The 21,181-nt window shown below is 47.3% G+C and overlaps 1 protein-coding gene across 1 annotated transcript in view; it reads left to right on the forward strand.

The window, feature by feature from the left end:
* The window catches only part of POLA2 (DNA polymerase alpha 2, accessory subunit), a 36,954-nt gene extending 15,773 nt beyond the window's left edge, over nt 1-21,181 (forward strand). The window contains exons 6-18 of the mRNA XM_055252675.2: nt 1,719-1,912; nt 2,531-2,619; nt 3,981-4,136; nt 4,658-4,720; nt 5,463-5,505; nt 10,973-11,097; nt 12,287-12,325; nt 13,027-13,100; nt 17,696-17,804; nt 18,090-18,196; nt 19,083-19,142; nt 19,407-19,533; nt 20,677-21,181. Of these exons, the coding sequence (XP_055108650.1) occupies nt 1,719-1,912; nt 2,531-2,619; nt 3,981-4,136; nt 4,658-4,720; nt 5,463-5,505; nt 10,973-11,097; nt 12,287-12,325; nt 13,027-13,100; nt 17,696-17,804; nt 18,090-18,196; nt 19,083-19,142; nt 19,407-19,533; nt 20,677-20,826 (1,336 nt within the window). The 3' untranslated portion in view covers nt 20,827-21,181. The remainder of the gene's footprint in view (nt 1-1,718; nt 1,913-2,530; nt 2,620-3,980; nt 4,137-4,657; nt 4,721-5,462; nt 5,506-10,972; nt 11,098-12,286; nt 12,326-13,026; nt 13,101-17,695; nt 17,805-18,089; nt 18,197-19,082; nt 19,143-19,406; nt 19,534-20,676) is intronic.

Raw genomic sequence — 21,181 nt, forward strand, 5'->3', positions numbered from 1 at the left:
CTTGCACTCCTGACCTCAGGTGATCCACCCACCTTGGCCTCCCAAAGTGCTAGGATGTCAAGCATGAGCCACTGCTCCCGGCCTTTTTAGCTCCATCACTTTAGAAAGGTGGTGATAGAAGCTCTGCAGTCATTCAAGGTAAGTGGTTATTGGATTTTTTTTTTTCTTTCTTTCTTTTTTTTTAAGATAGGCTTTTACTCTGTTGTCCAGGCTGGAATGCAGTGGCACAGTCATAGCTCACTGTAGCCTTGGCCTTCCAGGCTCAGGTGATCCTCCTACCTCAGCCTCCTGAGTAGCTGGGACTACAGGTGTATGCTACCAAGCCCAGTTAATTTTTGAAATTTTTGTAGAGATGGGGTTTTACCATGTTTGCTCAAGCTGGTCTCGAACTCCTGGCCTCAAGCAATCTGCCTGCCTTAGCCTCCCAAAGTACTGGGATTACAGGCATGAGCCAGCATGCCTGGCAGTAATTGGATTTTGAAGGACAGTTTTACTTTAGGGTAGTCTACTGCTGTTTTGGGGAGTTCTCAGACTTTTTGGAAGAAAGCTTTCTAGACTTAAGAGCATCTTTGCAACCTGGTATGTAGGGATGGTTCTTATAGATGTGCCAGCACCACTGCAGGAGTTATATTCTCCAAATGTCATTACAATGCTCTGAAACCTATAGATCTGTTTACAACTGTCCCCATGTGAGCATCTTGCTGCATTAAAGGGCCTGCTGTAATGGATGGCTCATAGAGCTTCCCAGGGAAGAGCTTGGAGAAGTTGGCAAAATGCTGCCTAGTCATTTTTTAATGCACACTAATAAAGCTGACAGCAGAAACTGGTTTTGTAATGTATGAAAGTAACTTCTAAATTATTCACGTAGAGGTGGCACTGGAGGTTGAGCTAATTAATGGAGCTCATTTTCTGTAGCCTGTGAAAAGAAAGAATGATGGCATTAATTGTGATGGTGCCCCACATAAAACTGGTTCCTGCAGAGTTTCAGTGCATTAAACAAAGCCTATTTTAAATAGACCTCTCTGTATGGCATGTTTACAACCAGAAGATTAGAAGACCTCACTGTCATCTAAGCAGATCAGCAATATCCATGTGTTCTTAGAGGTGTAATTTACCAGTCAGGGAGTGGAAACGTGAGAACTTGGCAGTTGAGCCTAGAAAAATGGGAATGTTTGCACATCACCAGACTGTTAATTCATTACTTCCCCGTCTCCATAGACACTGGGGAAAGTTGATTAATTTTAACTTCATTTTATTGTTGTTTCTACCTTGAACCGTATTGTGAGTTTTTATATATGCTCAGCAAGTTTTGGCTTATCCACAGTTGCAGGCTCAGATGATGTTCCAATGAATGCTAAAAATCCATAAGAAGAAAAAAATGGGACTTAAAGTTTGCCTTTTAATCAATTCAGAATCTGGGGATTTTTTTGCCTTGCGTAGTTTTAATGCCAAGAGAACGACAACTTTTTAAAATACGTTTCTGTCTCTAAACTTCTCTAAAAATGTTTGGTATTCCTGAGCCTGGTATTCCTCAACCCTTCATTCCTGAAATTCCTTAAAGGTCTGGGTATGTCCAACCCCGTTAAATTGATTTGATTTATAAACTGTGAGGCCACCTTCCTTTTCTCCAATCCCCATTTCCAAAGGTAACCTCATTTTATTCTTCTCTCCCTTTAGATATGAACACAGTAACATTAACCTGTTTTGCTTCCAATTAGTGCTACTCCCTCCCAGAAATACAACTCACGAAGTAACCGAGGAGAAGTGGTTACCTCCTTTGGCTCAGCACAGGGAGTATCTTGGTCTGGGAGAGGAGGAGCTGGACACATCAGCCTGAAGGTCTTGGGATGTCCAGAGGCACTAACTGGGAGCTACAAATCCATGTTTCAGAAGCTGCCAGACATTCGAGAAGGTGATTGTTTTTTTCCCTTTGAAATTCTGGTGGATATAAAACCACCTAGAAGGGTGTAGAGTAACAAAGCTTCAGCTAGGCTGGTAGAACAAGTTCCAAGGTTGCCTTTTAATATATGAGTTGGTAGATGTCCTCATGGAAGCTCTAGTAATGGAGGGACACTGGCGATACTATCAGTGATTGCCCCAAGTCACTTCACTTTGCTAAAAAGCACATAACCATTCCCAGCAGCAAAAACTTGAATGATGTAAAGGAATTCAACTTAAAGATATTCATGGCTCCTTCCTTAGAAGTCTTCTTCAGGTTGGCCTTGACTTGCCTAAAACCTCAGTGAGGACTTGAGTAAAGGGCAGACTTGGAGATGGGGTGGGGTTCATGCTGATTCCCTGGAATTGTGCTATGGGGTCTCCTGTGGCCAGATGGAAGGCCAGATTCAGCAACCAAATATTGGAAAATTGGCAAGGGTTTTAGAAGGTTTAAACTGGCCAGATGTCCAGGCACCCTTCCTGCTTCTGTAAAATGACTGACTTTAATATTTTACAGTGTGCTGTATTTTCTCTTCTTGGCAAGTGAAATGTCTTAAACATAATACTTTTTTTTCCACTTCTGGGATTGCAGTTCTGACCTGTAAGATAGAGGAACTTGGCAGCGAACTGAAGGAACATTACAAGATTGAAGCTTTCACTCCTTTGCTAGCCCCAGCACAGGTAAGAGTTGTTCTAATAGTTCTCACTAATTAATATTACATTTTTAAATCGATGACCAAGAGGCATTCTTCTTGCTTCCTTTTTTACTTCTTGTCTGTGTTCTAGTTTGAACATCTATCTTGGTTGAATTTGGGAAAATGGGCCCTTCTGAAGAAAGATTTGTAAGTGCTGTCTGGTTTTGTGGCCAGAGAGTGATTTTCTTCCCACCTGGATTAGAGTCTTGCACATAAGCAGACATTGAAGGCCTTGTTTCCCTTGGTGGTGAGTCAGGTAGCTCCCCGGGGATTTCCCACAAATAGAAGCATTCACATATCGAGATAAAAGGACAGCAGCGAGAATGGGGTTTTCAGAATCTTGTTCTCTGGACAATGACTCACAGTCTCTCCCCTGGTTTGGTCTCTTGTTACAAACTGCTGCCAATAGTATCTTTATATCATAGTTTAATCTGGCATATATACCAGTGCTTTCTCTCTAGAACGTTTTCTAATCTAAGGGGAAATATATTCTAGAAGTTTCTTTAAAGTACCTTTGTCAATGTTTACATTCAAAGAATGACCAGTTGGGGAAGTGATGCAGAACTGTGTCATAGAAGGAAGTGTTAGAGGACTTGGAAGGAAGTAATTGAGGGAAGGCAGGGAAGCACAATCACTGGGAAAGATGAGACTTCCTCTGTTTTCTCCCAAGAGTGGGAACAGAACAGAGGAAGCCATGGGGACAGAGATTTTAGCTCAATTAATAAAGAACTTCCTGTTAAGAGGTTGTATGGTATGTGGCTAAGGATATGGCTCTAGAGCCAAATTTCTGGTCTCAAACCCAAGCTTCACCCACAGTTTGACCTTGGACTAAATTATCTAACCTCTCTGTTGCTTGTTTTCCTCATCCGTAAAATGGGTACAGTAATATCCACCTGACGGTTGTTGCAAGGATTAAATGAGTTAATACATATAAAATGCCTAAGAATACATTTTAGAACAGTGCATGGTATTTAGTAAGCTCAAGAAATGTTAGCTATTATTAAGTAGTTATACTGTCGAAAGATGCAGTGGGCTGCCCTGGGGTGGTGAGGACGGGGTGGGGTGGGCATCCAGGGGCAAGTTCCCCTACACTAGAGATGCTCACACTTAGGCAGCCTCCTAGGAGGGCTCAAGTGCTGGGTGGGTGGGTGGACAAGATGCCCTTTCAGAATTCTTCCATCCTGAGAGTCAGTGATGATGCGGTAGTCACCTCAGGGTCAAAGCAATGCCCTGCCAAGAAATGTATTTGTTGTTTGCAGTTTGTTTTGCTATTCACCCTATTGACTTCAGATTTTGAGTTCCTGCTCCAAAGACTGTCATTCTTATGCTGTGACCTTCCTTTGGTAGGAGCCTGTCACTCTGCTGGGCCAGATTGGCTGTGATAGCAATGGGAAGCTGAACAACAAGTCAGTGATTCTTGAGGGAGACCGGGAACATTCCTCGGGTGCTCAGATTCCAGTGGATTTATCTGAGCTTAAGGAATATTCTCTGTTTCCTGGACAGGTGAGATTGGAGGAGTTCCACCAGGATGCAGGCGCACTCTTTACCCCTGTAGTGTAGGTGCTGTGCCATGCGCAGCTGCTCCTCAGTTCCTGTCTCTGCTGCCATGGGGTGCGGCTGGAGCACATGCCCCAGAGCAGACACCACTGTTGGGATTCCTATTTCCCCCATGCTCTGACCGAAGCTCTGGGACCTGACTGCCCAGCCTCAAATCCCAACTCCCCGCTCCACGAGGTGCATGGCTGTGGACAAGGTACTTAACCATCTAAACTACAGTGTCTTCACTCACAAAATGGAAATAATTCTTACCTCATAGGATTGTTGTGAAAATTAGATCACTTATATAGTGATTATAATTATTATTACTAATGCAATGCCCTTAATTCGTTTTCTGCAAAAATGCCCTAAGTTTATGATTACAGAATGAGAGTAGTTGGACAACGCTTTTAACTGCCTCAAAATAGTGTATTCCAGACCTCATTGATCTCCACTGCTTAGCAATCCTGTTTGTTTTTGTCTTTCAGGTTGTAATTATGGAAGGAATCAACACCACTGGTAGGAAACTTGTTGCCACCAAACTCTACGAGGTACACAGTGGTACCCCCACTTGCTTCTTGGTTTGCTTCAGGCAAAGTATGTCTGTAAGCTGTTCTAGAAACTGGTCCTTTTTAGGAGCCCATTTATTTGTTAGTCAGTTCTCCATCTGTAAGTGGGAACCTACCCCTAGGCCAGGGGTCAGCAAACTCTTTCTGTAAAGGGCCAGACAGTAACTCTTTTAGACTTTGTAGCTATATGGTCTCTGTCACAATGACTCAACTCTGCCTTTGTCTACAAAAGCAGCCATAGAGGACTCTTAAACAGATGACTGTGGCTGTGTTCCAATAAAACTTTATTTAAATAGTGGGCTGCAGCCAGATTTGGCCCAGAGGCCATACGCTTACCTATCCCTGATCTAGGCAACAATCCTCCAGAGATTTTCATAGAATGCCAGGAAAAGTAGCAAGAAACCCTTCTCTCCCATCCTTGCCTAGAAGTGCACTGATACTTTAGGCACCTGTTTTGCTCCCACTTGTTGCTGGGTGTTTTATGACAATTGAGTAGTGACCTCCCATTACCTGGGTTTCTTTGCCCTCTGAGCAGTATAGAAAAATGGCAGGTCCCATCAGATCCAAGGAGCAAGACAGAGGCACATCCTTCCCCTGCCTTCTCGCTCCTCCCCACTGTCCTCCCGTCACACACCTGCACCACCCCCAACCCGGTGCCCTCCGCTTTCCTTACCAAGGTGATGCCTGGTGCAAGACCTTACTTGAGCTTTTCCCCTGTTTTTAGGGTGTGCCACTTCCATTTTATCAGCCCACTGAAGAGGATGCAGGTGAGTTTCGGTTCAAATATTGTTTTGCCAACGGTGAGGGTGGTAGACATGAGTCCAGGAGTGCAGTTTCCCGAGCCCAAGAAAGCTGCAAAAGCTGCTGAAGAGCAATGTGACCAAGCAGTGAGGGCGCCACCATCGTGAGTTCGTAGGTTTTTTGTCACAAGACCCCTGGTCTGAGCCCAGTGAGCGTTAGTCAGCTGTCGCCTGAGTTCTGCCTTCATGAGGCATGTTGTTTAAAGACTAATGTTTAACAGGTATTTTTGAAGGTTGCCTTGGAAAGGAAAAAGATGTACAATTTCAAAAAGAATTTCTTTACATGCAGCGTGGGCCAGATGCGGTGGCTCACACCTGTATTCCCAACGCTTTGTAAGGCCAAGGTAGGAGGATCACCTGAGGCCAGGAGTTGGAGACTAGCCTGGGCAACATAGGGAGACCCTGTTTCTACTAAAAATTAAAAAAAAAAATCAGCTGGGCTGGTGGTGCGTGCCTGTAGTCCTAGCTAATCAGAGGCTGAGACAGGAGGATTGCCTAAGCCCAGGAGTTCAAGGCTGCAGTGAGCTATGGTAACACCATTGCACTCCAGCCTGGGTGACAGAGCGAGACTCTGGCTCTTAAAAAAATTAAAATAATTAATTTTTTGAAAATGTAATGTGGCATCCTGGATTGGATCTTTGAAGAGAAAGGGAACATCACTGGAACAACTAGCAACGTCTGAATAAAGCCAGGAATTTACTTTTTTATTTTTCTGGCTCTAACACTCAACCTCGAAAATCCAGGAATTTAGTTAACAGTGATATACCAGTATTAATGCCTTAATTTTAACAAATGTTCATGGTTACCTAACATGTTAAGATTAGGGGCCGGGCGCGGTGGCTCACGCTTGTAATCCCAGCACTTTGGGAGGCCGAGGCGGGCGGATCACGAGGTCAGGAGATCGAGACCACGATGAAACCCGGTCTCTACTAAAAATACAAAAAATTAGCCGGGCGTGGTGGCGGGCGCCTGTAGTCCCAGCTACTCGGAGAGGCTGAGGCAGGAGAATGGCGTGAACCCGGGAGGCGGAGCTTGCAGTGAGCCGAGATTGCACCACTGCACTCCAGCCTGGGTGACAGAGCGAGACTCCGTCTCAAAAAAAAAAAAAAAAAAAAAAAGATTAGAGGCCACTGGTGAAAGACACACAGAAATTCTGTACTATCTTTGTAACGTTTCTACAATTCTAAATTTGTTCTAAAGTGAAAACTTAAAAATAATTTCTTTTTTTTTTTTTTTTTTTTTTTTTGAGATGGAGTCTCGCTCTGTCCCCAGGCTAGAGTGCAGTGGCAAGATCTTGGCTCACTGCAAGCTCCGCCTCCCTGGTTCAAGTGATTCTCCTGCCTCAGCCTCCTAAGTAGCTGGGATTACAGGCACACACCACCACGCCCGGCTAATTTTTGTATTTTTACAAAACCCCATAGAGATGGGGTTTCACCATGTTGGTCAGGCTGGTCTTGAACTCCTGACCTTGTGATCCGCCTGCCTTGGCCTCCCAAAGTGCTGGGATTGCAGGCATGAGCCACCACGCCCGGCCAAAAAGAATTTCTTTAAAACCCTAGTGTTATGTGGTAACTAATCTAGTTGTGGAAAGGCAAAAAGAAAGTTTGACAAACTTTACTTCTAAATATTTCAACATAATTTCAGCACTTCGCAGGGCTGAGGTGGGAGGATCACTTGAGCCCAGGAGTTTGAAACCAGGCTGGGCAATATGGCGAAAACCTGTCTCTACAAAAAAAAAAAAAAATACAAAAATTAGCTGGGCATGGTGGCATGTGCCTGTGGTCCCAGCTGCCCAGGAGGCTGAGGTGCAGGGGTCACTTGAGCCTGGGAAGTCAAGGCTACAGTAAGCCATGATCATGCCACTGCACTCCAGCATAGGTGACAGAGTAAGACACTGTCTAGATACATAGATAGATAGAATTTATTTATTTCAAGGTGGCCGGGTGTGATGGCTGACATCTGTAACCCAGCACTTTGGGAGGCCAAGGTGAGAGAATTGCTTGAGCCCAGTTTAAGTTTAGCCCCCCGGCACATAGTGGGTCTGCATCTCTACTAAAAATAAAAAAAATTGACTTGGTGTGGTTGTGCACACCTGTATAGTCCCTGCTACTTGAGACGCTGAGGTAGGAGGATTGCTTGAGCCCAGGAAGTCAAGGCTGCAGTGAGCCATGATTGTGCCATTGCATTCCAGCCTGGGTGTCAGAGTGAGACCCTGTCTCAAAAAAAAAAATATGTATGTATTTCAAGGCATTTTTTTTTTTTTTTTTTTTTTAGAAAGAGGTTCACTCGTTGCCCAGTCTGTAGTGCAATGGCACCATCTCGGCTCACCGCAACCTCCACCTCCTGGGTTCAAGCGATTCTCCTGCCTTAGCCTCCCAAGTAGCTGGGATTACAGGCATGTGCCACCACGCCTGGCTAATTTTGTATTTTTAGTAGAGATGGGGTTTCTCCATGTTGGTCTGGCTGGTCTCAAACTCCCGACCTCAGGTGATCTGCCCACCTCGGCCTCCCGAAGTGCTGGGATTACAGGCATGAGTCACCACACCCAACCCTCAAGGCATTTTTGTAAACACAGTAGAGCACTGTTAAGGATTAGCAACCAGATCACTGATACTAGCATGTTGTCAACACCCCATGCATGTAACAGTGGCCAGAGCCATTCTTGGAGATGACCTAGAATCAGGAGTGAAATTTAGGACTTTGTGATATTGCACATTTTATCAGAAAATACAAGTTTGGCTGGGCGTGGTGGCTCACGCTGGGGCAGGAGGATTGCTTGACCACAGGAGTTTGAGACCAGCCTGAGCAACATGGTGAAACCTCATCTCTACAAAAAGTACACAAAATTAGGCCGGGCGCAGTGGTTCACGCCTGTAATCCCAGCACTTTGGGAGGCCGAGCTGGGCGGATCACACGGTCAGGAGATAGAGACTATTCTGGCCAACAAGCTGAAACCCCATCTCTACTAAAAAATACAAAAATTAGCTGGGCATGGCAGCATGTGCTTATAATCCCAGCTACTCAGGAGGCTGAGGCAGTAGAATCGCTTGAACCTGGGAGGTAGAGGTTGCAGTGAGCCGAGATCACCACTGAACTCCAGCCTGGCGACAGAGCTAGACTCTGTCTCAAAAAAAAAAAAAAATTAGCTGGGTGTGGGCATGGTGGCATGTGCCTATAGTCCCAGCAACCTGGAAGGCTGAGGTGGGAGGATCACTCCCTTGAGTCCAGGAGGTCAAGTCTGCCATGAGCCGTGATCATACAACCATTGCACTCCAGCCTAGGAGTCAGAGTGAGACCCTATCTCAAAAAAAAAAAAAACAAAAAAGAAAAAAAAGAAAATACAAATTTATAGGGGCAAGGGTGGCATGCTGGTATTAGGTCAACTTCAGGTAATGAAATCAAGTGGGCTGAGATACCAGGAGCCTGAGCTGTGTACCAGGGAAGCCTTTGGAAGCAGTTTAACAGGTTGTTAATGAACTTTTGTACAAGGAATTAAATGAGGCACTCATGGAGATACAGAATAAGATATGGCCCTCGCCCTCCAGAGACTCACTGCTTACACTGGGGCTCACATCTCCTGTAGGCTTCTCAGAGCCAAACTTAACTTTGTCTCCTACCCCACCAGCACATGAACCTACTCTTCCCCTTGAATGCTCTGTCAGTTCATGGTATTATTACTATGATAGACTGAATCATAGCCCCAGGAATCCCTGGAACCTGTGAATGTTTTACCTTTTGTGGTAAAGGAGACTTTGCCTGTGTGATTAAGTTAAGGCTGTTGAGATGGGGGATTAGCCTGGATTATCCAGGTGGGCCCATTATAATCACAAGGGTCCTTATAAGAGGAATGGCAAGAGAATCAGAGTCAGAGCTTAGAAATGTTAGGCTGCTATGATTTGAGGAAGCCTAAAGAAAAATTTTATTTCAAAATAGAGAAATCTTAGGCTTCTGGCTTTGCCGCTGAAGGTGGGGCCATGAACCAGGGAATGTAGGTGGCATCTGAAAGCTGGAAAAGGCAAGGAAATGGATTCTTCTCTAGAACCTCCAGACAGGAGGAACTCAGCCCTGCCCACACCTTCAGTTTAGGATTTTTGACCTCTGGAACTGTAATATAATAAATATGTGGGTTTTTTTTTTTTTTTTTGAGACAGAGTCTCACTGGAGTGCAGTGGGCATGATCACAGCTCACTGCAGCCTCAACCTCCCAGGCTCAAGCAATCCTCCCACTTCAAGTAGCTAGGAGTATAGGCTCAGGAGGTATGCACCACCCTGCCCAGCTAATTTTTGTATTTTTTGTAGAAACAAGGTTTCACCATGTTGCCTAGGCTGGTCTCAACCTCCTGAGCTCAAGGGATCCTCCCGCCTTGGCCTCTCAAAGTGCTGGAATTACAGGCATTGAGCCACCACACGCGGCCAAATTCGTGTTGTTTTAAGGCACTAAGTTTGTGATAACTTGTTATAACAACAATAGGAAACTAACACAACAGCATGTTAAGAAGCCAGGGATCTTTGGATTTTGTTGTTGTAAGCCACAGAAACTGGCTCAGACTAACAAGAAAGCAGGAATTTATTAGGGGAGATCCAGGTAGCTCACAGACTGGACAAGTGGCTAGAAACCCAGGCTTGGAACCAAGATGAGAGCCCAGGAACTCTAGCATCCAGGTAGCAGGAATTCCCCAGCTGTCTCATCTGGGCACTTCGGCTGGAATAAGTTAGCTCTAATCTTTTCTCTCTCCTTGGATCGTTCATCTCAAGATTGCGGACCCTGGGAGGAGAGTGTGAATGGCATAAACTGGGTCATGTGCCTGCCCTTGGCTAGAGGAAGACAGAGCACCCAATTTATAGCCCCATGTAGTCTGCCTTGTGGAGGGGAGGGCTGATTCTCCAAAAGGAAAGTAGCTGCCGTTAGGAAAAAGGCAAAGCGTGATGGGTGGCCCCTGCACCCCATCACCCTGGAGTCTCCCGTTGCAGTCTCCCGTTCCCCCGCCTGTCTTTCTGGGCTCTTCAGTACCTCACATTCTCCAGCCACACTGGACCAGCAGACATTTCCTAACACTGAGCACACTCAGGTCTCAATGCTGTCCTGTACCCTGCCTTGCCCTTGATCCCCAAAAATTCTCAAATGTGTTAGCAAATTCCACCTTGGTAAATTCTTTCCTGACTGCCACTTTCCTGGAATCTTTCATGTGCACAGCTCGTAAAGTTTCTACTGCGTGTTCTAGGTATTCATGTACCTGCCTGTCTCTGTCTCTACCACCTAGTGGAGTGTTCTTGGAGGGTGGACATGAGGTCTTCCTTACCTTGGGTCCCCAGAGTTGCACACATAAAGGACTCAATGAGTTGAATCCTGTGGCATTTACCATCATTGTCCTTTCTCCTCCCACCATTCTAATACTAGTCCTCTTCTCATCAAGACCTATAACCTCTGTCTTAGACTTTGAGCAAAGCATGGTCCTGGTTGCCTGTGGACCATACACCACGTCTGACAGCATCACGTATGACCCCCTGCTCGACCTGATTGCTGTCGTCAACCATGACCGGCCAGATGTCTGCATCCTGGTAAGAGGCACCAGTGGGAAAGCTGAGGAGTCAGCCTTGGAAAATGGCTTTAATGCAGTTCTAAATTTTTAGGAAGCATGTCAGTCCCTCCTTTTAGAAAATATCTTTTCATTCTTAATCTACGTCTTTGGAGAGGTATACATGATCTATGGGCCTTTGCTAGATTCAAAAGCCCAACTTTGGCCGGGCGCAGTGGCTCACGCCTGTAATCCTAACACTTTGGAGGCCAAGGTGTGTGGATCACTTGAGGGCAGGAGTTCTAAGCCAGCCTGGCCAACATGGTGAAACCCTGTCTCTACTAAAAATACAAAAAAATTAGCTGGGCGTGGTGGCAGGTGCCTGTAATCCCAGCTACTTGGGAGGCTGAGGCAGAATTGCTTGAACCTGGGAGGCAGAGGTTGCAGTGAGCTGAGATTGCACCACTGCCCTCCAGCCTGGGCAACAGAGTGAGACTCCATCTCAAAAAATAAAAATAAAAGCCCAACTTTTTTTTTTCCACCCTTCGTTGATTTTACAGTATTCTTACCTCTTTCTCATTACTCCAACTTCTGAACTAATCTCTTTTTAAATCTCAAAATACTATTATTAGCATGGTGATCAATTTCCCTTGCTAGATTTAGAAAGTCAGAAAACCCAGTGTGCATTTTTTTGGTTGGTTGGTTGGTTTTGAGACGGAGTTTCACTCTGTCACCTAGGCTGGAGTACAGTGGTATGATCTCGGCCCACTATAGCCTCCACCTCCTGGGCTCAAGTGAGCCTCCCCTATCCTCCCTGAGTCTTCCAAATAGCTTGGACTACAGGCACATGCCACCATGCCCTACTAATTTTTGTATTTTTTGTAGAGAGAGGGTTTCATCATATTGCCCAGGCTAGTCTTGAACTCCTGGGCTCAGGCAATCTGCCCACCTCAGCCTCCCAAAGTGCTAGGATTACAGGCGGGAGCCCAGTGTTATAGTGGTTATGGGGCTCTGGGAGCCTCCCTCCATCCAGGGCACACGTGTTTCTGCCTGTGAAATTGGCTTGGTGCCCCCGCCAACCCATCTGCTAGCTGTCCCCAGGGTCTACAGGCAGCCTTGGAGGGACAGATGAGCCCTCCACAGGGAACTGCCAGAAGAAGTGATCTGAAGTCGTTCACAGACACAAGTGATTCTGATTTGTTCTTTTGGTGTCTTTGTTTCTCCCCGTGCAGTTTGGCCCTTTCCTGGATGCTAAGCATGAACAGGTGGAGGTGAGTGGGCTGGGGTGGGAAGGGGTCCTGGGTACCTGCGTTGTCAGGCTCTCACTTTTCATTTTTTAGTGTTTATCCCACATCTGTAACAAACACATTAAGTCCTGTGGCTAATCAGAAAATCATTTTAGCAGAGCACTTTATTAATAAAGATCTGGAATCCAAGGGCTTCCTTTCACCAGAATACAAGGCTGTCTGGAAGCTGGGGGAGGGACATATCAGTCCTAATGTTCCTTTGTTTGTGATGCCTGCTGCTAAGGCACAAGAGCACTAGCACAAATGCAGGTGTCTGGCAGTCACAGGCTGCCCTGTGAAAGAACCTGTCCTGGCCAATACCCCAAGCTTATAACTCATCTTGCTGTCCTTTGCATAAAACATGAATGGTCCTTCCTGGGACATCTCCATGGCTGAGGTCTGGGACCTCCAATCCTTTGTCTCACGATACTTTACCTTCCATGGAAAATATTTCAAAGCACTCTTCCTTTTAGTCTCAGATTGCATTCAAGAGGGTTAATTCCCACATCTCTCCTGCCTTCGACTAGACTTAGCTCCTTAAGACAAAGACCACATCTTTTTCATCTTTGCGTCTCTTTCAGCTCCTAGCCCAACAGCTGACATCTATGGGTCACCTAACAATGTTAAACAAGTGAATAAACACCAAACATCTGCCGTCTAAATCTATCTCCTTTCCTTTCTTGCAGAATTGTCTACTGACAAGTCCATTTGAAGACATTTTCAAGCAGTGTCTACGAACAATTATTGAAGGCACGAGAAGGTCAGATTTCAAAACACTGGACAGAACCTTAAGCTTCCTATGTTTCTCCAGAGCTTCCCATTAAGAAACTGAAACTGTTTAAAAGTCGTGGCAGGGCCAGGCTCAGTGGATCACACCTGTAATCCCAGCACTTTGGGAGGCCAAGGCGCGGGTTCATCACCTGAGGTCAGGAGTTTGAGACCAGCCTGCCCAACATGGTAAAACTGTCTGTACTAAAAATACAAAATTAGCCAGGCGTGGTGGTGGGCACCTATGATCCCAGCTACTCGGGAGGCTGAGGCAGGAGAATCACTTGAAACCGGGAGGCAGAGGTTGCAGTGAGCCAAGATGGTGCCCTTGCACTCCAGCCTAGGCAAAAAGAGCGAAACTCCATCTCAAAAAAAAAAAAAAAAAAGTCGGACGTGGTGGCTCACACACTTTGGGAGGCCAAGGCGGGCGGATCACCTGAGGTCAGGAGTTCAAGACCAGCCTGATCAACATGGTGAAACCCTATCTCTACTAAAAATACAAAATTAGCTGGGCGTAGGCCGGGCGCGGTGGCTCACGCTTGTAATCCCAGCACTTTGGGAGGCCGAGGCGGGCGGATCACGAGGTCAGGAGATCGAGACCACGGCAAAACCCCGTCTCTACTAAAAATACAAAAAAAATTAGCCGGGCGTGGTGGCGGGCGCCTGTAGTCCCAGCTACTCGGAGAGGCTGAGGCAGGAGAATGGTGTGAACCCGGGAGGCGGAGCTTGCAGTGAGCCGAGATTGCGCCACTGCACTCCAGCCTGGGTGACAGAGCGAGAGTCCCTCAAAAAAAAAAAAAAAAAAAAAAAAATTAGCTGGGCGTGGTGGCACATGCCTGTAATCCCAACTACTGGGGAGGCTGAGGCAGGAGAATTGCTTGAACCCGGGAGGCAGAGGTTGCAGTGAGCCGAGACCACACCATTGCACTCCAGCCTGGGCAACAAGAACAAAACTCCTTTTCCAAAAAAAAATCATGGCAGTTCCTATTCTTCCTTTTGAACTACCGAGATCAGCTAGAACCCTTGAACTTCAAGTGCAAGTTAAGAGGCATCTCTGTAAAACACAAAGATAAACATACTTGAAAGGACAAGGCTGCATCGGCTCTCACACTTTGGTTGCTCTTTCTCTTCTATACTTGGTTCCTTTTCTCACTCCCTTTTGTATAAACTAATATTCCACGGGAATCTTCCCAGGATGGTTTTGAGAAGTGTTTGATGACTTACGCAGTGAAATCCTGTGAGACCCCAAACATCTCGTTGTGTAAGTGATTGTTTTGGGTGAGCCCAAGTTCCTCCCAAGTCAGTGCTTCCCCAGGGTGCGTGGGAGGCCGCCAGTGGCTACAGCTGGTGGTAGAAACTCTCAGTGAGGGTGGGGCCTTGAATCCTTGCCATAGACCAAACGGAAGGAACTGTGAGAGGTCACAGCAGTGATGAGAGAGCTGTGCAGTTCTCATTTGAGAGGAAAGTCACTGTTCCAGGAAGAGGCTAAAGCCGGGAGTGGGAAGTTATTCAGAAATCTGACAGCCTCCATTCCTGTCCCTTTCCCCCAGTGCCAGAGTTTGAAAGAAGTTGGTATAGGTGGTAGATCTCCTCACAAGATCTGCATGCCTGTAGCTGAGCTAATAAAATACAAGTATTCCTGAGGCTAAGCTTTTAAAAACAAGTCTGTCACAAAGGTGGTTTTTAAAATATGATGTCTAACCTTCTGCCTTTTAGAAAGAAAGATCAGAAAACTGATCCTAGAATCAATAAGTTGTAACAATACCTTCTTGTGCCAGCAGTGTGGGCCAGGATGGTAGATGTCACAGCTGGAATAAAGAACATCCCCCAACTCACCCCAGAATCAGAGACTTGGGTTGTGCCAGTGACAACCATGGCTGGTTCTGCCCTTTCTTCCCTCCCTCCCTCAAATGAAGGTGATGCAGGTGCCTTCCCTCTTCCCCAGATTTGCTGTGATCCTGGTCAAGGTCATCAGGCCTGGAGAGTGGTTAGAACTCCTCAGGAGATAGGCCCCCAAAACACAGGAGCAGGGCTGTGTTCTCCTTTTGTCAGCCCTTGGGGACAGGCAGGGACTGTGTCGTAGTGCCCTAACACTGGCTGGGTGCTTTCAGTTTGAGGTCAGGTTCTGTTTTTGGTTCCTTACCCCATGTGGTATTGACAGCAGTGATAGAAATAAAGCACAGATGAGGCATTGTCACACTGGGGATGAGAGCCCAGCACCACCAGGCACTTTCATCTATGGCCAGTGTGTGCCACGGGGCAGGGGGAGCTGCCCCACCCTTCTAGAAACAGTATATAAACAGTTCTTGGGCAGAGGATTTCTTTGTATTCCTGAGAGGTCAGAAATGCAGAGCATTAAGCTGAGTCATCATTAGCAAAAGTCAGAGCCAGGCTAAGCGCAGGGGCTCACACCTATAATCCCAGCACTTTGGGAGACTGAGGCGGGCAGATCACTTGAGGTCAGGAATTCAAGACCAACCTGGCCAACATAGAGAAAACCCATCTCTACTAAAACTACAAAAATTAGCCAGACGTGGTGGTGGGTGCTTGTAGTCTCAGCTACTCAGTAGGCTGAGGCAGAATTGCTTGAACCCAGGAGGTAGAGGTTGCAGTGAGCCGAGATCACAGCACTGTACTCCAGCCTGGGCGACACGGCAAGACTCCACCTCAAAAAAAAAGAGAAAAAAAAAGCCAGAGCCAGTGAGAAAGCACCTCAGAGGAAGCGAGCAGAGCCCGCGGTTCTCGTCCTGTTTGCGGGAGCAGCTGGAGGACCCTCCCGCTGTGACGTACGAGGTTGTGCAATGCTGAGCATAGTTGGGATGTTTTTCTGATCCCTCCTTCTATAGCCGCTTTCTAACCATGAACAGGAAGTCTATTTCCTCCTTAACTATTGCCCTTCCAAAGCCTACACTGAAACAGGGCAATTTTGTCCCTTGAGAGCAGCCAGCTGCACCTCAGTCCTTTGTGTTCATCATAGACGTCAAGCCCTTGAGATGTGGAGCACAGATTGTCCCATTCAAGTTACCCTGCGGCCTGTTTACCAGACCCTGGCACCCAAATGGTGGACTGGATCATCCTAGTGAGCTTCTCAGTGTCAAAGGGACAGTAATGAATATGCAAACACCTTTGGTCTCAGGATTCTGATTTTCTGTTATAGATGTCTCAGTTCGCACTCTAAGAGGACACCACAGTGATAAGGGTGACAGCTGTCACCAGCACCTTTGCCACATGTGAAAGTGTATGTATGTCTGAGAAGTCCACACGTTTTAAGCAAGAGACGGAGATGGAAGTGAGAGCTATTGGTGGATTTTAAACCTGCCCGCAAAGTAATACTTTATACCTGTTTTATTTATAAACGGCCCCTCTGCCAAGGTCATCTAAGGGAACCAAGGAAATGGGGCTTTCTTTCTCTTTTGTGTGGCCGGGAAAAATAAATAGTTGGCCCCCAGAGTTACAACTTTCTTCTTCACTTGTATGTTGTAACCCTAGAGATTCTCCTGCTCCATCAAAGGAAACATCTGCTGTCATCTGTGCTTTTACTGTTGCTGTTAAATATTTCTTTCATTTTCGCATGACAGCCTGCTGAGAAATAGAAACTCAGGGCATTACTTCCATGTGTGAGAGGGGAGGGATGCGATGGCTCAGGGAGAGGCCACTTGGGTTTTTCTGCCTCCCGCTGGAAATGTCTGTGTCTTGGTTGTCCAGTAATTATGGCCCAGCGTTCAGTCAGTCAGAGGGTTTCAGCTGGATCTTCTAAATACGAAGGCAGGCCAGGCGTGGTGGCTCACGCATGTAATCCCAACACTTTGGGAGGCCAAGGTGGGTGGATCACTTGAGGCCAGGAGTTCGAGACCAGCTTGGCCAATATGGTGAAACCCTGTCTGTACTAAAAATACAAAAATTAGCTGGGTGTGGTGGTGTATACCTGTAGTTGCAGCTACTCAGGAGGCTGAGACACAAGTATCACTTGAACCCAGAAGATGTAGGTTGCAGTGAGCCCACATCATGCCACTGCACTCCGGCCTGGGCGACAGAGTGAGGCTCTGTCTCAAAAAAACAAAAAATGGCAGTCTCAGGGTCTTTTTAGTATTCCTGCCTTCTCCCTAGGAAAGATGCCTCAGCTCCGTGCACCCTACCAAGGTGTGGCAGGGACACTGTTTAATGCCTGCAAGCTACACCTGCTTAGAAGATGTAATGAGTCCAAGCTGTGGTTTAAACTCTGGCTCTGAGGCTGTGATTCTTTATTCACATCCTTCTCTTTCTAGACTTTCTAGATCTCCATTTCTTTGCCCCTTTTTCTGCCAAAAAATAGTCTCCATCCTCTCAGTAGAAAACCACACAGAGCAACAAGAAAGTGTCCCAGGCAATTGGAGCCTGTCCAGATGGATGGGTGTGAAGTAGAACAAATTGTCCTTCACTCCCAGTGTCCCATGGGAAACAGCGTCTGTTCATAACACTGCAGTTCTGAGCTGCCTCCCTGGGAGTGGGCTCTGCCTCCAGCCTGAGGCATCCCGCCTGTTGTGCAGCTGTTCTAACTCAACTGCACTCACTTTTCTCACTCTTCTGTTTGTTTTTTTGCCATACTAGCTCCGGCTCCCACCTTGTCTTTGTCCCGTCATTGAGAGATGTGCACCATGAGCCTGTGTACCCCCAGCCGCCTTTCAGCTACTCCGATCTGTCTCGAGAGGACAAAAAGGTAGCAGCACCCACTCCTTGACTAGCAGGCAGCCAGAATCCAGCATGCCTCTGCCACTGGCTCTGGCCCTGAAGGGGAGGGTGGAGAGGCCTCTTTAGGGCATGCGTACAGCCTGAATCTTAAGCTCTTTTTTTTAAACAGGCAAGTGTGTCCATAAGTTTGATGTATGTTGGTTTGGTCCCCCTTTCCGTGGTCTCCCCAGCCCTCAGACAACCCCCACTTTTCATGGGAAGATGTTTCTAGCTTTGGCATACAAATGTTTGTTTCAATCTGTTCTCATTTTAGCAAGTACAGTTTGTGTCGGAGCCCTGCAGCCTCTCCATAAATGGAGTGATCTTCGGCTTGACGTCCACGGATCTGCTTTTCCACCTGGGGGCCGAGGAGATCAGTAGGTAAGAAGTGTGTTCCAGTCCCCAAGCAGGATGACTGGCTTTCTGGTCCCAGCCCTTTCTGCAGCCAAGAAAATCAAGGGGCTGCTTGACAGTCTTGACTAGAGAGTCCTGAAAGCAGCAAGCTGTGCCAGACCCTCTGGCCATCTGAGTTTCTCTGTACCCAAGGGGAGGGGTTGGATGCATTAGTTTCTGTTACCACCTCTCTAAACTGCGTTTGAGACCCCAAAGAACCACGTCCATTCTGTCTTTGCACTTAAAGGCATCAAAATTCATCTACATTTTCTTTTCTGCTCCCCTTTTTTTCATTTCCCAAATTTGTGACCTGAAAACAAATGTGGACATCCTGTTTATGGAGGAGAAACTGGGAATTTTCTCTGAAGGGTTTTCTTCATTACCAGTATAACATCCAGCTCTGCAGAGAACCAGGCCCTGACAAATTTGTTGAGTTGAAGTTGGGCAGCTCCATTCTGCCGTCATCCTTGATGGGAAGGGGCGTGTGAAGCAACTCGCGTGTGAAGCGAGACGGGTGCAGCTCCTTGGCTGAGGTTTGAGATTCAGGTCAGCCTGGCTACACACCTGCCTCACAATGGTGCCAATTTTGCATCCTCTTGCACGGTACGGTGCTGGCTAATGGCCTTCCTTGATCTTGATTACGAGGGATTCCTGTGCTTTCCCTTCTCAACCCGGTGTCCTGCGTCCCTCCTCATGTGGGGACAGACCGAGCTCCTTGTGGGTGGGTCTTTAAACTTCCCCAGAGGCATCCTCCTCTTGTTGCTGGGCCTTGGCCATTTAGCTTCTCTCTGGTTTATTAAATTCTCCGGTCTTCCCTGAAGAGAAATGGGCTGAAAAACAGGGTTCTGTGTTCATGCTTTCTTTTCTTTCCCAGTTCTTCTGGAACTTCAGACAGATTCAGCCGAATACTCAAGCACATCCTGACCCAGAGGAGGTGAGCTTGCCGCTGGGACCCCCAACTGTGGAGAGAGTGCCTTGGGGTCATGGAGCTATGACAAGCATGACTGTAAGAGCCTTCACCAGGCTACCAGCAGGGAACTTTACCCTGTGATGACAAGCCTGCATTCTGCCCCCCACACACAGAGAAAAAGTCGGTCTGTGGATGCCAGCAGCACGAAAGCCAGTACCTAGGGGGACTCTGTCTGAGAAGGGGGCCCCCCGGTCAGCTACTGCTGACAATTTCTCTCTGTCTCTGTAGCTACTACCCGCTCTACCCGCCCCAAGAAGACATGGCCATTGACTATGAGACGTTCTATGTCTATGCACAGCTGCCTGTCACCCCAGATGTGCTCATCATCCCGTCAGAGCTGAGGTACTTCGTGAAGGTAGGTTTGAACTCTGCTTTTTCCCAGAAACAGCAGAACCCAGTCTTTGATTTTCCCTTCTAGACCACCCGGCACTCACTCCTCGTGGGTCTGCTGATGGGGATGGGGCCTCTAGCACCCTGCCCTGTGGCCTTGTTTCTTTGGGGAGGTGGTGGGACCAGAAAACAAACAACTCTGTCAGTAAAATGCTTGAGCAAACAGTGTCCTCTCCTCCCTCCCCAAGAGAACGAGAGCCCAGGTGACTAGGAAGGCCCTCAAATAACGGCTTTCACCAGGCCACATAGAGGTGACCTGGGGAAGATTTCATATGTACACTTGCCTGTCCTCTGCCTCCCAAATTCTGAGATGACCTCCAAGTGGGCTCAGCTGGGAATACCTTGAAGAAGCTATTGGGTCATTGTGATCTCTGCCACCCTTCCTTTAGCCCTGCCTGCCTTGGAGTTAGGTCCCTTACAAGGAATCTGCCTAGACCAGTCCCCCTCTTGCCAAATGAGAACTAGTTCAACCTCAAGAGGTTAAAAAAAAGTTTTGCACATGAGAAAGCAGTAAACAGCTAGATCAGGTTTGTCTCCAAGTTTGGGAGCTGATTGTAATTCTGCCAAGTCACCTCATTCTTCTGTTTGAAAGACTTAAAAGGAATTCAAAGCTTTCTAGTAACAAGTTAACGTATGTGATTGAGGCTGGGCGCAGTGGTTGACAATTGTAATCCCAGCACTTTGGGAGGCCGAGGTGGGTGGATCACCTGAGGTCAGGAGTCTGAGACCAGCCTGGCCAACATGGTAAAACCCCATCTCTACTAAAAATACAAAAATTAGCCAGGCGTGGTGGTGTGGGCACCTGTAATCCCAGCCACCTGGGAGCCTGAGGCAGGAGAATCGCTGGAACCCGGGAGGTGGAGGCTGCAGTGAGCTGAGATCTCACCACTGCACTCCAGGCTGAGCAACAGAGCGAGACTCTGTCTCAAAAAAAAAAAAAAAAAAAAAAAAAAAAAAGTGACTGAAAATGTATCTGGTTGTTTGGTTGCCTTCGTTTCCATTTTCTAAAACCCTCTTGGGGTCCAGCCATCTGATGGCACTTCTTTTTCACATTGGTTCCCAGTTAGTTGAGGCTCTCCAAACCTGTCTCCTCTCCTGTCCTCCCCAGGATGTCCTCGGCTGTGTCTGTGTGAACCCCGGGCGCCTTACCAAAGGGCAGGTGGGAGGCACCTTCGCCCGACTCTACCTCAGGAGGCCGGCAGTGGACGGGGCAGAGAGGCAGAGTCCGTGCGTTGCTGTGCAGGTTGTCAGGATCTGAGGCTTCTGTCCTCTGCTGTTCTCTGCTGTGTGGGCCCTTAAAGTCTTAGCCAAGAGCCAAGACATAGCCCTGTGACAAGGTGAACAGTTGGATGGGGAAGGAGAGAGGAGCCAGCGAGGGAGGGGCAGCTGCAGTGACCAGGTCCAGCAGGGAGTGATCGTGCAGCCGGGCCTGCCTGTGAGTGGTGCCTCTCCTGGAAGGAAGCTCTTGCTTCTCAGTCCATGCTCCGTGTCCAGAAGTAAGCCAGCTGTGGATCCTGCCCACTCAGAAAAGGCGAGAAGTCTTCGTGATTTTCTGCATGAATCAAACACAGACACGACTTTTGGAGAAATTAAATTCTGAGTGTGACTTCTGA

The sequence above is a fragment of the Symphalangus syndactylus genome, chromosome 1 (assembly GCF_028878055.3).
Source record: "Symphalangus syndactylus isolate Jambi chromosome 1, NHGRI_mSymSyn1-v2.1_pri, whole genome shotgun sequence".
NCBI classification, from domain to species: Eukaryota; Metazoa; Chordata; class Mammalia; order Primates; family Hylobatidae; genus Symphalangus; species Symphalangus syndactylus.